This window comes from Acipenser ruthenus, chromosome 31 (genome assembly GCF_902713425.1).
Source record: "Acipenser ruthenus chromosome 31, fAciRut3.2 maternal haplotype, whole genome shotgun sequence".
NCBI classification, from domain to species: domain Eukaryota; kingdom Metazoa; phylum Chordata; class Actinopteri; order Acipenseriformes; family Acipenseridae; genus Acipenser; species Acipenser ruthenus.
In genome coordinates, this window is record NC_081219.1 from 9,518,314 (window position 1) to 9,536,449 (window position 18,136).

The window sequence follows — 18,136 nt, forward strand, 5'->3', positions numbered from 1 at the left end:
TGTCTGCTGTTTAATATTGCGGTCTTAATCATTAAGAGTTTAAACATACGGTTTTATTGAGCATTACTCGTACAACCCAGAAACTTGCCTTTAGTCAGTTCTGAAAAGACCTATCAATGGGACAGACAGACACGGACCAATGGGACAGAGAGAACCTTGCCGTGATTTTGTAATTTTGTTTACAGGACAGTTCCCACAATCGGAGCTCTGTAGATCTGTGCATTCTCATTGCTGTGTTTCTTATGGTTAAAGAATATTATGCCTAGATAATGGATCATTGTTCCAACTCTACATATTGTCAGTCTCTCTGGCACAGCCAACTAATCGTGCCATTCTCTAGAATTAGAAATATCAGCTCCTCTACCCTTCTCTGGAAATCTAGGTGCTGTACCCCTTTGAAATGCTTTCCCTCAAATGTACAGGCGCATCTGGGTCCATGGGACTTTTCCTCTGCATGGAAACCTTCTATAGAGATCTCGTCACGTCCATCATTGTAAACCCACTCCTGCTGTGCCCTGTCATGGGGCAGTGAAACTCACACAGTCCCTTGACAGTAAATAGCAATACGCTTGTGCTGTACCGTTTGATTTGTGATGTTCTGTGTTTGGAACAGCCACAGGGCCCTGCCTTGATGCCAGTATTGGTCTAGGTGTTCTACTAATCATTTACAGACAGAGCACTGAATTAGTGGAGGTGAAGAGTAAGAGCTGGTTAAAAGGACTGTAACTGACTGCATTTGCACCAGCAAGTCGGTGTAACTTGAATGGAAATGAAATCCGCTTTCATCCGCAATGTGTGATCTGTGTAAAAAGGCCTAATCTCACAGTATTAAAGGGTACAAATTGTGCTGTTCAAGCTAGCACCTCTAGACTATCAAAAAAACAGGGCTTGTAAAAAGTGCCTTAGGGTATATTATTATTATTATTATTATTATTATTATTATTATTATTATTATTATTATTATTATTATTGTTGTTGTTGTTATTAATTGGTTATTTAGCAGACTCTTTTATCCAAAGCAGCTACAGAGATTAGGGGGTGAACTATGCATCACTACTGTTGCTGCAAAGTCACTTAAAGTAGGACCTCGGTTTTATGTCTCATCCGAAGGGGGCTGTGTCAAGCTGAGGTAGAGTGCTGAACAAGCCATAAGGAGCACTATGACCCAATGTAAAAATTGTCCACTACACATTTGAGACCTTTTATAGTGATTGGAAGTGTAGGACCATTTAAAGGTTCTGTGGTGTATTTCCCATTTGACATTTACGTTTCGGAAACTGCTTGGCTAATACTGGCAACAGAGAGCTAGAAAGAGCAAAGGACTTCCCTGTTCATAATCAGGGACCTCCAGGTGCTGTTATGTGGGTGGTGTAGCAGCACAAAGCAGTGATAGCTTTGAAAAGGTTACAACTCCCACTGGCTGCCTATAATTACAGGGTGCTCTGCTGCTTTCTCATATTAATTCACCGGGATCATCAAATGATACAAAATATTCACAGCAAGCATTTTAATGTCTGGCAGGGAATCGCTGCAGTGGGGTGAGGAGAAACCTTTCAAACCTGCTGGAGGACCAGCGCAATAATAATAATAATAATAATAAAATAATGATGCCGACTGGAGCATGCACAATTCTGCATAAAAACTAGTGTTACAATTTTAAAAGATTGATTTCTTCTCAAAATACGTGTCTCTTTCTGCACTGCAAAGTTAGCACTATTGTACCAGAAATGCAATTTGATCCATTAAATTGTGCTGCCATTTATCTACTGTGTTAGGTTGCACAATTTCTATTATACCAGTAGTTTAATAGAGTTCCTGTTTGGGGTCTTGGAGGTAGACACGCTTTGAAGAATGCTGCAGAAAATTAATACAAGCTTGCAAGAAAAAAGCCATTCACAACTCATAATGTGTACTAGATATTGATCTTAATGGAAAACTGCCTTATAAATTCCTTATCTTCAATTTTATACCTCAGAACTTTATTAGTCCATTGGTCAAAAATCCAAGTCTGTTACTGGGTGATTAAATGACCTTAAATCACACAATAAAGGAAGCTTTGCCTTGTGAACTGCAGTCTACCATAACAGACAGGCTCAGTGCTCTATTTAAAATAAAAAAAAATACAACAGCCTCTGTTCTCTGATAGTGAAGCTTGAAAATCATCTTAATATTTATAGGTTCTCAGTTTGCCCAATTACTGTACCCTTGTTTTCCTTCCCAATTTAAAATGCCCAGTTATGTTCCATCACGGCAGCAATTCCCCCAGACAGCTCAGCAGAACTGAAGGTCACTGTGCAATGGCCTTTTTACACCCAGCTGCTCAACAGCAGATGTCAACAAGCTACCAGCTCCTGGAGAACAAAGGCCAGCCCTGCTTTGAGCTCAGCAGGCCTCTGGCCAGTGGGGTCCTTTTGTAGCACAGTGAGGAGGAACAGTCCCTACTGTAACTCACAGGAACCCAGTCCAACACTCCCTGTGGCATCCCCAGCGACGATCAGTGGCTTTGCACAGCCAGGGCGCAGACCTGCATTCCTCTTACTCCATGACTCGCCCTACACACCACTTTGAGACCCCAAATCCATATTTCTGGTTGTACATGAATCTCATTCTATAAAGAGCCTTCCATTTTAACTGCAATGTTACTTTGAACTGCTGTACAACCACGTGTGTGTTCTACAAGGGTCTTTATCGGCTCCGACTGACTCTGCAAATTAATTACATATATTTTAACATTAAATTCTAAAACTCAGTGAACATGTTAAAACTTAAATATTAAGCCATACAGATAAATAAAATAAGGAAATACATTAAGTTATAAAACAGTTTGTTTAATATTATAGGCATGTTTTTTTAGCGGTTGCCTGTGACGATGGTTCCAGTTGGATTTGTAGCTGCACTGGGGTGTTTACGCTTCAACCTGGGTAGCTTCAAAATTTTCTTATTCTTACTGTGATTGGCTGCAAAGACAACAGGGCTAGCCAGAGATTGGATAATGTTGTTGGGTTGTTTTTTCTTGTGTACAGTTTCCTAGTAACTGAAGACATTGTATTTTGGGAGATGTAGTTGTTAATGGAAGTTTTAGGGGAGGCAGACAAGCTGTGCAGCAAAATTGCATTTAAATTTAGTGCATATTATGGATTTTTTAATGCGTTAAAAGGGCAGGTACACAGCTTATCTCAACCGCTGCCTTCAACCAATGGATATTTCTTACAAAAAATGATCCAGCATAGTGTAGCTCCCACCCACATGTGAAAGGCATTCAGGGTCCCTCATTTGCATATTTGTCCTAAAGTAATAAGGCACTGTCCTGGTTAAAAGCATTGCTTTGAGGCAGAGCATTCCTCTTTCAGTTTTGCCATCCCCATTTGCTTTTGATGTTTGGTTGATTTTAGGTCAGCTGTCTGAAAGCTCTTTCATTCTGGTTTTGATCCATATTAAAGTTTGCAGTTCTGTCTCCCTCATTGAGAATGCATAGGTTGGAACACTGTTCATCAAAATCATTTTATTATATATTAGGTTTTATTTTAAATGTTCTTTTGGGGGTGATAACTTGTCAATGGGTATGAGAGGAAATCTGGGAACGATGTATTCAAACCAGTGCAAGGCTGCAGATATGTACTTTTTTTTTTTTTTTACTGCACAATAGTAAGGAGCTGTGTTTGCAGCATGAGCACACTGGTTACAGTATTATGAACTCAGTAATTCTCCTCCATAGTTAGGGCTTCTGTTTTTCAGTGTTAGTTATTTAGTGTTGAGGCATCCCTGAGAACTTCTTAAATGAAATACCAACACAGATGGTGTGCTTGTATATCTATTGCAACAAGACCCACTACACTGTACTATGAACTTGCTCTGTGAACACAAAAGTAGTAGTCTCTAGTGTTCTTTCTCTGTTTATAGGATAAACAGCAGCTTCATTTTTGACAGTCGTTTTATTAGTTAACACCAGAAACCCTATTCATAATGTATGTGTAACGGGCAGAGTCTGAAACGGGTCGCTTCTACATTGTTAAATCAGCACCCTGGTCAGAGCCCTAAGCAAGGTCTTTTCTACTGTGCCACAGTCAGTTTAGTATCCCTCCACTAGCCAATCAGAAAACAGAATCTGTGCCCACAGAGATGTAATACAAATTGTACTTCAAGTTCGATCACTGTACTGCCATTTTTTGTTCTGTAGATTTTTGCCGACCAGACTTTGTCAGAGCTCAGAATGTATTTAATGCCACAGCTAGGATGCTGATGGAAACGAAATTGTCAGGTGTCAAGTTTATTGCTAGAATAGTTTACTGTAGTACACTCTGTACTGCTTACTACATGTATTAGTTATTGTTTTAAACAGTAATTAGCTTTAAAGGACATTTTCAAAGCTTTTCTTGCCATTTTTTGATGTGTGCAGTCATGCTGAGGGTAATCAATACTGTGTTTACTTGATATTTGCCATGTTCAGGCTTTGAGCTGACGTCAGGAGCTGCTGTGCTGTTCTAGATGCCTAATATAAAACTATGGTTGGATCAGCACAAATGTCTTTAGAAAAGTAAGAGATAGCGCCATCTAGTGAAAAGGCATTTTTATTTTTTTGTATTACGGTCAGTACACAGCTGTGCAAAAAATGGTGCTGGCTCTTACTTCTGTAAAGACATTTTGGCAGATTTTAGCTTCTGCAGACAACCAGAACAAGCCCCAGAACTCCGCTCGAAACCTCCACACAGAAAATATATATAATAACATATTTTGAATACAATGGTATCTATAAACTGCTTCATCCTAGTACTTTTGCTGTAGTCTGATTGCTGCTAGACCATTGGAGTGAGTTTAAACTACAACACATTAGGAGCCAGGACAAAGGAATACAAAAAAAAACAGAAAAGGGTGACCAGTAATAATACTGGTAATACTAAACACATTATTTAAAACCTTGATTAGCACCCCTTTAATCAAAAGTGGTGTGCCGTATGTCCTATTTTAAAGAACACTTGAAACCATACAGATTTTAATTATCGAAAATGAAGAAGTTAAGCTTTGTAGGCAGACATATCTCATATAAGAGCCTGTCAACAGAGTGCTTGCAATGACAGATGGAGAGGACCCAGGTTTCTCTGTGAGTGTTCCCTTCCTTGCCACCCATCAAGCTATTTGCTATTTGCAGGTGGTGCGTCACTACCTGTGTGTGCGTGCCAGTTTCATTCAAATCATTTGCAATGCTTTCGCCACATTGCTCTTCAGAGGCAGTGGCAATTGGTTTCAGCTCATTTTCTTCACTTTTGTCTCGTCACTATCTTGGAGAAAGAGCACTCTAAAATTAAATATTACAGTTGACGTGCTAAAAGGTTTTGTGTTACTCAATGTCATTCCAGTTATTATTGTAAGTGCAGTTAAAGGTGGGAGTCTTAACTGTAAACCCAGATTGCTTTAGTGTTTCCTGGCAGTTGATTTGCCAAGTAGAGAAATTCTGTCACTTGGTATTTTGCAATTCTAGCGTTCCCTGCATTTAATAGCTCAAGTATGTTAAGCATGTCTTCGTATCGCTGTTGGGGACCTTGTCTTCTCTTGATCACTGGTGCTCACCGTGCCATCACAATGCATTGTCATAGCAGCTGTGGAAACTTCAATACCATAATTGTATGATAAGTGTGTTCAACATTTACAGTTTGGCTGTGTGCCATCGACACTGTGGTAAAGATATTAGAGAAAACTGGTCTAAATCTGGATTTGAGTCGAAACTCAAAACTTGTTTACTCTGGACTGGGTGGGCTGGATATTTTATTTATAGATGTACTTGATTTGATTGGGAAGTGTTTTAATGAGCTCCAACATGACATTGGTTTATTTGTTTTCTGTGGTTTTATTGTGATGTCCTTTGGGATCGTTTAAGATGAAAGGTACCGTTTATAAAGGCCTTTCTGTTTGTGTGTTTATTTTCTGACAACTGTGATGAAGTTATTGCAGTTTAGTGTATTTGTATTTTGTATTGTGAAGAGAATAATACAATCCAGTACAGTACTCTCATTAATCCAGACCCTGGTGTATCCAAATTGACTTACAGATGTCCCATAAATTAGACATTATTATTATTATTATTATTATTATTATTATTATTATTATTATTATTATTATTAGCAGACGCCCTTATCCAGGGCGACTTACAGTCGTAAACAAAAATGCATTTTAAGAATCGCAGTACAAGTATTAATACAATTAAGATCAAGATAAAATACAATCACTGCGGTTCTAGCAAGTACAAGTATATGACAAAATACGATTCAATAAGCAGATAAGTGTCGGTGATAGTTACATCAGGATATAATTAAATACAAAATACTACAGATTAAATAACACTTGTGACAGATTACAGTACTCTAAAGGAATATCATATATTATGCCAATTTGGATGATCACTGTTAAATCTGGCAGCCAAAGCCCATTGACTGTCTGCAGCACACATCAAAAGGATCTGAGTTTGTTCCTCATTTCACATCTGATCAGAAACAGACACAGCCAATGTTGATAACTAAGCCTGTGATGCCTGACTGATGGAACACCCTTGAAATGAAATAGCTCTTGAAACCGTATATCTACCCAGGTGAATACAAATATCCAGCAATGTTACAAATATGATCTGGACAAGTATAGTACAGTTTGTACAGGTCATCGTTTGATTTTTTGGGGGCTTAACATCTAGATCATATTAAAACATTTACACCTGTCTCATTATTTATTTTTTGTATAACTGATTTTTTGATGGAATATCAACTGAGAGTATTAACAACACAAAAACAAAGACTAGACCATGCATGTTCAGTATGGTGCAGAAATACCAATCAATACTCCAAACACATCACAAAGCTGAACACAGTCCATTCCCAACTGGGTCTGCTATATAGTTAGATTTCAATGAAACCGATTTAGCAAAGCCTTTACTCCATGCATATTTTTACACGTTGTCTGTGTACATTGAGAATGGGTTGAAGGCACTTGTTAAATCTATTGATTTTAGTAACAGAGTCTACTGCCATTTCAGCTCTTGGGAACACCAAATCACTCCATGGATTCCATTGGAATGACTGAGCCTTTTAAGAACTGTCTAAATGAGACTGTGGGCTGATAGGGGTCAATGAGTGAGTCTTGAGTGGAGGGTCTGCTGTAACCAAACCCATATGCACCCATCATGAGGTTAGTCTTCAGAAAGGTTGGAATTTGAACGAATAACCAGGCATGTGACTGAACACTTTTTGTTGTTTTTTTCAGGGTGCAGGTTGAGTTTTACGTCAATGAAAATACCTTCAAGGAGAGACTGAAGCTTTTCTTCATTAAAAACCAAAGATCAAGTGAGTACTGCATTGTGTGTGTTGGTGTGCTGGATTTCGTACTGTGCATTCATATTCATAGGGCAGCAGTGTGGAGTAGTGGTTAGGGCTCTGGACTGTTGACCGGAGGGTTGTGGGTTCAATCCCCAGTGGGGGACACTGCTGTTGTACCCTTGAGCAAGGTACTTTACCTAGATTGCTCCAGTAAAAACCCAACTGTATAAATGGGTAATTGTATGTAAAATAATGTGATATCTGTATAATGTGAAATAATGTATAATGTGATATCTTGTAACAATTGTAAGTCGCCCTGGATAAGGGCGTCTGCTAAGAAATAAATAATAATAATAATAATAATAATAATAATAATATTATCACCCTTACCACTTCCTTTATTATACCAGCGTAGTACCCTGAAGGAAGCCTAGCAGGGCCATTGGCAGACCACAATATTGGCAGCAATGGCAACATAATGGATTGGGAACACACCATTGCACGGTGGTATTGTAGCACTAGCTTTGTCTTTTAAAGCTGACAAGTCACATTTAAAGTGCCTCTAAATTACTTCCTGTTTTTACTACACTAAGTTAAGGAAATGATCATATTATGTAATTGTTGTGGTATTACTTGGCAGCTACTTGGTAATTATTATAGTTTATGTGACTAATCATATACAGTAGTCATTATCAATTCAACATGTAGTGGCTTATTTAGTAAAGGCACTATCTCGTGGAGTCTAAGGATCAGGATGAGTGGCTGCGTTTCCCATGTTGGGATGATGGTTTACCTGGTGGCTCTTCAGTGACCCCTGCTGGTCTGGCCAGTCTAGACAGAGACATCCCAGAATGGGCCTAGCTGAAAAAAATCGAATAAAACAAATTCCATTGATTTTGTGATTTTATTGATTAATCAAATCAAGTTTGCGGTTCATGTAACTCTAACTGTTTTAGAGAGGGTTTATTAGTCAATTCTCATTTTTCAAAGCACTGTTCAACTGACTGTTGCATAATTGAATTACTGTTATAAATGTTGATATGGTATTTCCTATAAATAATTACAACACAACCCTTGTACTTTTTAAATATTGACTGGACTGTACTTTAAGTATCATTAACGCATTTTCTCCATGACAACATGTTAGTAGAGAATTGCACACAAAATGACAGGTGACTAGGGAGCTGTTTGTAAACTGGAGGTTTTTTTCAATGACTTTTCCCATAAGACTGAAACACTCTGAAGAGGCAGTTCACAAAGCACTTTTATTAATGCCCGTTTCTGGTAGATGGTGGGCATCAAACTTAATTTGTTAGCAATAACCGAGCACTCAGCTTGTGAGACCTGGGGCAGCAGAGATGTCTGATCAAATCCAATTCCAAAAACTAAATGAATTCCAGCCATATTGTGTTCCAGAGTCTTCTGTTTGTGACGACCTTTAAATGGACAGAGGCAATAGCATCTGGTCTTGAATAAAAGGGCTTACACAGTCATTATTTGCTTGGATGGTTGCTTTGTAAGACCCACTACCTGTATGTTGGTCACTGGTTTTGAGTTTATTTTACAAAATGACTTTTACTTTTTCCATCTGTGTCCCCTCTGCAGTATAGATTTCAAAAGGTACTGTTACTAATTAGATAGACTTTCAAAATCGAACTCTTCAAAATACCCACTGCAGTTGATTTAGCAGGTATAAAAAAAAAGTCGGTCTATCCTTAATTTGTATGGTTACCCACAGTTTGAGAACCCCTGATCTAAACAGTATTGGATCTAAATAGTGCATCATTTAAATCAATACAATTACCTTTCTTGAATTTTTGGAAGTTTGATTTTCATGAATTGGTATCCAATATTAGTGCTAATTGGAGTCTTGTGAAACCAGTTGTACAAGTAACAGCGTCTTCAAGTACAACAGGAACTATTTTGTCTCATGAGTTCAAATAGTTTTTGAATTTTGCAAGGTTATAAAAAAAGTCTGCAGTAGTCCCCTGCAGCTCCTCCATTCAGTGAACCAGCCTGGATGCATCATGATTGATAAGTCAGTACTGCTACCTCCTTCCTCTCCTGCCGATCACCTATCACCCCTGTTGGGATCATTGCTCATCCAGTTAGAGGGTAATGAATGTCATAGATGAGCTCTGGGAGTATGGTTAAAGAAGGGAAGCTGCAGCCTCTGGGTTGAGGAGAACCGCATGGTCTGCAGGGTGAGTCATACAGTCCAGGAATCAGCTTGCATTGGTCCTGCATCTCCCATGGGTTAGGGAGGCAATTTTGCAGGGACTGTTTTTCCGTAGCGTGCTATATCACCCCCTGCTGGCCAGACACCCAGTGAGCGGACCCCTTCACGGCTAATCTTTGTCCTCCAGCGGCTGGTAGTTTGCCGATCTCCACTGTAGAGCACCTGGATGTTGGTTGTGGGATCGGAGAACACTTTCTGCACAAGGAAGCTAGATTTGTCAAAAGCTTTTTGCACATTTTACAATTCAAGTTAGTTGTTGCTAAAACGTAGTCACTCAAAAGTGAAGAGTATCTTGTTGCATCCAAAAAATTTAATTAATTACAATTATTATATTGCATAGGTAGTGGTTTCTGAGTCAGGTGTATTTATTGTATTTTGCAAGAAGACCTATTCAAAAGTATTCAGAAAGGCTTATGGATATTTTCCTGCATATGTTCAGATTTGCCCATGTGTGTAAGAGTTCTCACTGTATAAGTGTTACTGATGTGCAAGAAGTTATTTAGAAGTAAACTGTGTAATGCTAGATAAATACAAATCAGTCAAAAAGCCATCATTCTACTTCACTAAATTGATGGTGGATCACAGGGCCGTTGGAGATCCACCAAAAACCAATTGCCGTAACACAAGCTAAAAGAGCGTTTTTCACTAGTCATTGTACACAGCCCCTCCAATCAATCAATCAATCAATCAATCAATCAATCAATCAATAGTTTATTTATATAGTGCCATTCTTACAAAAAAGTATATCCAAGTGCTGTACAGGACAAAGCAGAAGGAAATCAAAATGCAATACATTTGTATAGAAATGAAAGAAACAGTTCAGAATTCAGTTTAAAAAGACAAATATAAAAAACAAATCAAAATACAAGGTGATTTAGAAAGTCAGTTTACCACACGACACACCATATCATTGATGTGGTAGACTGACTTTCTAATCACCCTGTATAATACAATCCTTTAGAGATTCAAGAGAAACACTGTTGAAAATTCAGTTCAAAAAAGCTAATCTAAAAAAGTACGTTTTCAATTTTGACTTCGTCATCAACTGATGTACCACTTCTGATATGAGGTGGCAGTGCATTGCACAATCTGGGAGCATAGTGACTAAAGCGCTCTCTCTCTCTCTCTCTCTCTCTCTCTCTCTCTCTCTCTCTCTCTCTCAGCTGATTTTAAATCACAAGAAGGTATATATGTGACTAGAAGCTTCTTTATATAATCTGATGCCATACCTTTAAGTGTTTTATAAGTCAGAAGTAACATTTTAAAATTGAATCTAAACTTCACTGAGAGCCCTGATCAATTTTTAGAGATTATGTTGCCTCTAGTTGCTGCTGAGAACCTAAGAACAGAACCTTTAACTGTAAAAAACAAACAAAAAAAAACTGGAACATCCACCTCTTCACATCAGTAAAGCATTCATAATACAGCCAGGGTATCATCAGGTTTTACAGAGATGTAGAGCTGTGTGTCATCGGCACAGCAGTGAAAGTTAACACCATGTTTACAGATTGTCTTACCCAGCAGTAACATGTACAAAGAGAAAAGAATGGGTCCCAGTACAGAGCCTTGGGGAGTGCCACAGGCAATCCATGAAAATCCAGACACAGAGTCTCCTAATGAATCAAATTGCTGTCTGTTAGTGAGATATGACTTGATCCATTTGGTTTTTAAGGCAGAGGGAACTATTCCTGAAGACAGTGAACTGTTTATTATATCCATTCAAATCACTGAAAACTGCTTTTAGAATTTTGGTTGGAATTGGATCCAACAAGCACACAGAATAATTAATTTGCATGACCAGTTTATTAAGATCTTGTACAGTCATCTGAGAGAAAGATTCAATAGCAAAACTAACCTGATTGCACTGCATATTCAAAGGAGAGCCATCCATGGAAATTTGATTCCTAATATTAATAATCTTATTTTTAAAGTAATTAAGAAATTCCTTACATTTTAAAAGTTGAGAATTCAAAATGAGGAGGAGCATCAGAGGGTAAGATTTACCATCTTATCAATAATAGAAAAAAGTACCCGAGAGTTATTTTTGTTTGTTTCAATAAGGGAGGAAACATAAGAACATCTGGCTGCCCTCGGAGCAAGAGATGCTTAGTTGAACACTTCCCATCACCTCCATTGATTCTGTTTATTTTGACAGGCGAGAGGGAAAGGTCTGGATTTTCCACTTGTCTAAACTAAGATGTCCCTAGAGGAACTGCCAGCTTTAATATAAATACAGGATTCAAACCATCCACTGAAAAAGCAAACCGGCATCCAGGATCTTATTCAAGCTACACACAGGCCTGGAGTTACTGTTCCAGATAGTGAGTTCAGGTTTATCTGGGGGACAGGCATCCAGCTGGAGAGGAAGCACTCCACCTGCTGGTGCAACACTGTATGACATGTAGAGTGCTGCTCAGTTCTTTCACCACAGAACAGTGCATTGAGTGGAGGAATCTTTTAGATTCTTTGATTTCCTAAAGCTTACAACTTTAAGATTAAACCTATTTGGAATCTTGGTAACCACTTTGATAACCCATTAGAAAGAAGAACTCTGATACCACCATATTATTGTGTAAAAGACTACATGTGTACAACACTAATGTGAAAGTGGAATAGACTATGAATAAATGTAACTAACCTTACTCTACTGTATATAGTTTGTACTGGAACAACACAAACCAGTCTATATTTCAGAGGTACTATATTACATTCTAAACAGTTTCCATTTGGATGACATTAATAGCACCTCTCATGGGGGATTGGCAATGCTCGCACAGCAGTGGACAACAGACACTCTGGTAAGATGGTAAGATGGTGGTATGAAATTGATTGAGAGAAGGAAAGAAGATCGAAAAGGACTTGGAAGCTTGTGGAAATGCATTCAGCTTTTACAGCCACATTTTATATTACATTGTTTATAAATGGCCCACTCATAAACATATTTTCAATGAATACATTTATTTTGATGTTCTTTTTATCTGGGGCAAGACACAGGAGATATTTACCAATGAAGCTTAAAAGAAAAAAAGAGAAACTAAGGAGATTCGAGTATGCAAGTCTTTTTTTAGTGTAATTAATATGAATATATATAAAGACATCCGCTTGCCTGGGTGTGTTATGAAGTACGAGGCCATAGGCCAAATATCTACGTGGTCTGATGTCCTTAACTGCAAGTGCTGTGATCTTCAGAGGTAATTTGACCCTAGCCATGCATAAGACAATTCTTACTGCACGGCCATGTGATCTTGTTGAGCCAATCGCAGCGTTTAGTTTATCCAAGCCATTTTATAACTGCACTTACCATCGCAAAGTTGAAAGTGTTAAAAGAAACAACACTGTTAGCGTCCACCCCGTCTTCTCTACAGGATTGAAATAAAATAAACATTACAGAAAATACATTTTGACTGTGGGCAATATCATTTATATCATGCTGCTTATATGAAAAGAATAGTTTTAGGACAGATCAAAAATTGTAACAGCTTTGGCCGATGATACAAATCAGGTTTGAACATTCCCACTGGAGTGCTAGCTAAAGGAGAAGTAACTTCAACACAATGATGCTGTGAAAAAAACAAAAAAAAAAGATTTGGAGGAACTGTTCCCAAAATAAAGCCTTCAATGGCTCATCCAATCAGGTGTCATGTACATTCAAATGTCATTTTTAGTTCTTGTCTTCACCTTTCCTTTACCATTTTATGTTCTCTAATATTGGGTTTTATTAATTTGTCAGTCAGGACAAGAGGAAGAGGAGGTAGGCTAACTCAGTGGCACAGCACAGACTGCAGAGAGAGGCAGATTTGAATTTACATGGCTTGAATACTGTTGGCCACTGAGTGAAAGTTGACATTAATGTGGGAGTCGCCTCTTCAGTTTTATGTTGGCTCTTTTTGAGCACTTCCTTATTATAAGAAAATCACATTATTTGGTGACCTATCAGCCCGCTGTTACCGATTGGAAATAGTATGAAAAAGGAGTTGAAAGTTGGTGATTTCCTTGGCACAGAGAAAAACATTTGTAGAAATAAAAAAGGTAAGGAGAGAGAAAACGAAAAGGACATTTGAAAATATAATTCTGTTCTCTGCCTGGTTTATAAGAGCTGGTGACATTACATTCCAGGTTGTGTTGAATACAGGTTTTACTCTTTAAAGAAACTGGACTTGGACTAGATTCTATTAGGTTTTGTTAGAGGATGAGTGCACACAGTATGCTATCATCAGTTGGGTGCATACAGTACATGAGCATAATCTAGTTTTAATACTGGGAGCTGTAGTAGCAATTTGAAATGTAGCGTCCATCCATGATCAGTAATAAGCAGCTTTGATGCCTTGAGGTTTGATCTATTTTGTTCACCCTAGGCAGCAACAACACACAAACAAGTGAACAATTATTTGTGCTGCAGCAAAAATAATATTAATGAAACTCAAATGGCTTTAAGAAAAGTACATGAAAGCCCAGAATGCAGATGCACTCGTTTGTTAATGAGTTAGAAGTAGGAATCAGTGGTGCTGTTCATTACTTTGTGAATGCTTCACTGACCTCCTTGTACTGGCTACAGAAACTGGAGAGAGATTTTTTTTGTAATACAGGTTATTTTTTCACGTCTTCTGGTTGTTTTCCTTCACGTAACTTATTAAGTACCAATTTAGATTTTCTTTGAAAGCTCCATTTTATGTAATTTGGTATATTCTAAGTCAACATTTCTTCACAGAAAAATAATAAATCCTTTGTTTCGGATGCACACTGCTAGTCAAGTTAGACTGTAATCAGATCAGTGAAATTTCGTGCTGGCTCAAGACATAGAAAAATGAGTTTTATCAACACTGTGTAGGAGAACACAAAGAAATGTATCATTTTTAGGCTTCAGTTTTTTATTTTATATTGAAGGCTATATTTGCAGAATTAACAGTTATATTTAGACTTAACTTTTGTAGTTAATAAAATGGAAGTAAGTTTTCATAACAATATAGTTAAAGAGAAGTTTAAAATAACAGGTAAAAATGCTCCAGAAAATTACAAAGTAACCTGTCCTCAAATGAGAACAATGGCACTTAAGGGTTAAGTCTTGGGTCCAGTGTTGATTTGTCATGTTTTGAAAACGGCATTTCTGTTTCTTTCAGGTTTAAGAATCCGACTCTTCAACTTCTCTCTCAAGCTGCTCTCCTGTCTCTTGTACATTGTACGGGTTTTACTGGATGATCCAACAGAGGGCATTGGATGGTGAGTTCATTAAATCCATCAAGCTATTGCGCTCTATCAGTAACATCATGATGACTCCCATTGACTAACATTCAACAAGTCCAGGACAAGAAGACAATTCACACGGTTACTGGTAGCCCATCACTGTATCTCCTATAGTGCAATCTACCCTGAACCATGCATTCACAATATTGGCAAGGCACCAAAGGAGAACATTATATACATAGAGGATACTCCATAACGATTCATGGAGTACTGTGGTTGCCCACGATTGAGACCAGTGAAACCCCAAAGGGGGCGAGGGAGTTGTTTACAGCCATCTTCATGAGTGCAGCACTTCATGGACATTCATCAATATGTAATCTGAATTCAAACGGCCGAATCGCGAGAATTACTTTTCTTAGATCAAACTCCTAATCTGTTTAGCGTGGTTTGGAACAGTAAAATTCAGTCAGTCATTCTGTCATTGGATTTGAATGAATGCAAGACAGATTCCAAAGAAAAACCAACAAAACACCCCATAGCCTTGAATGCAAAAAAGCGATTCTTACACTGGATTGATGAATGCTTGTTGAACAAAAGAGTGTCTGCTGAATGTGTATCCAAGGCTATGAACACAGTTTCTTACCATTCTTATGCTTTCACTTTGACATCTACAACACTATAGATCACTTCATGTGTTACCGGTACCAGGGCCCCATCTGTTGCACAGGAAGTAGTGGGAGGATACATGCGACAAAAGGGATGCTTTTTAAGCTCTATTATAACCTATTTAATGGATTGTTTTGGCATGAATAAACACATGTGCAATGATGAGAGAAATCAATAACACAGAGCAGGATTATCACCGTGAGATAAATGATGTACAGGCCCCACAGTGTGGGTAGAGTAATCACTTTGATCATCGTCATACCGAGCGTCTGCACATCCAAGCAGTAAACAGTGTTCCTGCTGATGTGGCAGCAGAATTATAATACCCAGCTTCTCTGGTCTTCATGAATATTAAAATAAATTCACAGGTGGCAGGTTTCCCTTAACACCAAACATAATGATAAACTGAATGCCAACTGTGTTTTGACGTCTTATCGGGAACATTCTTGTTTTTATAAAGGGAAGCAACTTCGTCCCAGCAAAAATGTCTTCTTATTTTTGTCTTGGTTAAATAATTAAAGACTAAGTGGCTTCAAATATGATTTTTTACAATCTTTCCAAGTGGTTTCGAGTTCTGTTGCTCCAGTATTGAGTTAGTATCATCGTTTTTCTGTGTATCTGACTTTGTCTGGCTCTGAGCTTGCTTTGAGCTTGCCTAGAGATTGTGACTGCTGGCACTACTCGAGTCTTTTCAAGTCATGTGCCAACCGTCTCTGCATATATATTGAGAGAGTTGGGGGAGGGGACAGCAAAGTTGAAAGGTTCCGTCACTCAGACTCAAAAGTCACAGTGTGAAAAATGGTCCAAATGATTGTTTTGATGAATACTTTTTTATATTGGGTACTATTGTATTGAGAAGAGAAGATTATTTTCACATGCTCCTCTCAGACATGCACAGAAAGACCAATCTTGGTTGTTATAGAAACTGAACCTGAAAGAAGAGCTCGGTCCCTGTGGGGTTATAAATACTGTTTCCATTTCACCTGCCTATTAATAAAGCTTCCTGTTTTCATTGATTTCTTCCCTAGCTGGGGGTGCCCTAAACAGAATTACACCGCTCATGCAAACGTAACAGAAATCAGATGGTAAGACCTTTTCTTCGTACTGTAAAGAAGCTGTGCTGTGCATGTCATACTGTAACACTGAAGACTGGCCTGTAGTCTCTCAAGCAACAGTAGAACAATGCTCTTGATAAAGGTCAATTCAGGTCAACTCCAGTTGACTAGCCACTCTCCTGTCCCCATATTGTACAGTGATAACAGATAGTTAACCCTGCTCACAAAGATGGGAAGTGCATGAAATATCACAGTTCTCTTAACTACTGTGTTTTTCTTCATGTTTTAGATTCACTTTGTTTATCATTTTATGTTTCAGTCATCACATCATGCTGACTTTTTAAAAATGCACCCAGGAGGTCTTACTAAAGCTCTGAAACATGTCTACCCTCTACACTCAGTTGGCACACCAGAGTGTTACCAATCATCAGCCCCCCTGCAACACTGCTCCCAGTGGATACATTGATAAGAAATAACACATACATACATCCACCAGGGGGCAGAGTGTTCCAGGGGGACAGCTTATTGGAACTCGATCTCTTCAACTAGCGCTGCTGGTGGAAGTTCCCCAATGAGCGAACAATGCAAAGGTTGTAAGAGGAGGGTTTTAAATCTGATTGTAGAAAATAAAATGAACATGAAGGCTATGGATACAGTATACTCTCAGGGATGGTTTTGGAGGTTGGTGAATTCATTTACAAAAAGCAGTTGTACATAATGTGATACACACTGCACAGGTGATCTTTGACTTGTGTGTGTAATGCCCATTTGCAGATTGGATTGTAGATTTATAGAATGCAGATGGAACCAGTAACCGCAATTCGATATTGGGACGAGATTTGAGTTTTCATGGTGCAAATGGCAATTTGCCACACATCTTTAAGGACTGGCAAAGAAAGAGGTTTCATCTTAAAGCATGCTCGTATAGTATTTCAAAGTAGTTTTAAAGTAACGTTTCAAATACATCTAGAATCAAAGCAGCAGTTGAGTTTCTTCAGTCCATGTAATGCATCTGAATCTCATCCAGGGCTAAGCCCTCTCTATAATCAAAGGGTACTCCTGCAGTCTGTAATACACTGTATAGATGGTGCATTGAAGTAGTCAAGGATTTCATTAGGAAGTGAGTTGCCGTTATTGTGAGCACAGATAGACCACAGCGCTCTCCACAGAATGGCTAGATAATCTCTACGTCTGCAATATTGCTTGATTTCTTGCTATGCCATTAGTAGTGCATCACTGGAGCCACAGGGCTTAAACATGTGCAGTTTATTTAGTCATCCGCCTTTTATTTATATGACGTCTTGGTTTTGTTCTTTTTTGTCAGATCTCTGTTCCACCGTCACCTTCTTTCTAAGCACTGCTATATACCTGGTCAGTTCCTATTCTAGGTTCACAGCTAGCTTGATAAACTACTCCTGTTTGTGAATACCCATCGTATTGTTTGCTTTTGTTGTAGGGCTCCCATTCTTTGGGTGGACAGAAGACTAGCAGTATGGGCTATTCAGGTGGGTTCATCAATTAATACAAAAAGGTACTGTATTGTTTTATTTACTGTTGCCATTTCAATTATGGTGCTGCTATCCTTATAGAGATGTTTAAAAAGTACCACATGACAAAAACTATAATAATTAGTGGGAATGAGTCAGTGCTTGAACCGAATTAAAATGTCAGGGTTTGTTAATGGATCACTGTTAGTC

The 18,136-nt window shown here is 38.4% G+C and overlaps 1 protein-coding gene across 8 annotated transcripts in view; it reads left to right on the plus strand.

The window, feature by feature from the left end:
* The window catches only part of LOC117973875 (potassium channel subfamily T member 1-like), a 128,167-nt gene that overhangs the window by 62,857 nt on the left and 47,174 nt on the right, over window positions 1–18,136 (plus strand). For all 8 annotated transcript variants that reach the window (XM_059005417.1, XM_059005420.1, XM_059005419.1 and 5 more), the window contains 4 exons: window positions 7,246–7,325; window positions 14,655–14,754; window positions 16,413–16,469; window positions 17,896–17,944. In XM_059005417.1, the coding sequence (XP_058861400.1) occupies window positions 7,246–7,325; window positions 14,655–14,754; window positions 16,413–16,469; window positions 17,896–17,944 (286 nt within the window). The remainder of the gene's footprint in view (window positions 1–7,245; window positions 7,326–14,654; window positions 14,755–16,412; window positions 16,470–17,895; window positions 17,945–18,136) is intronic.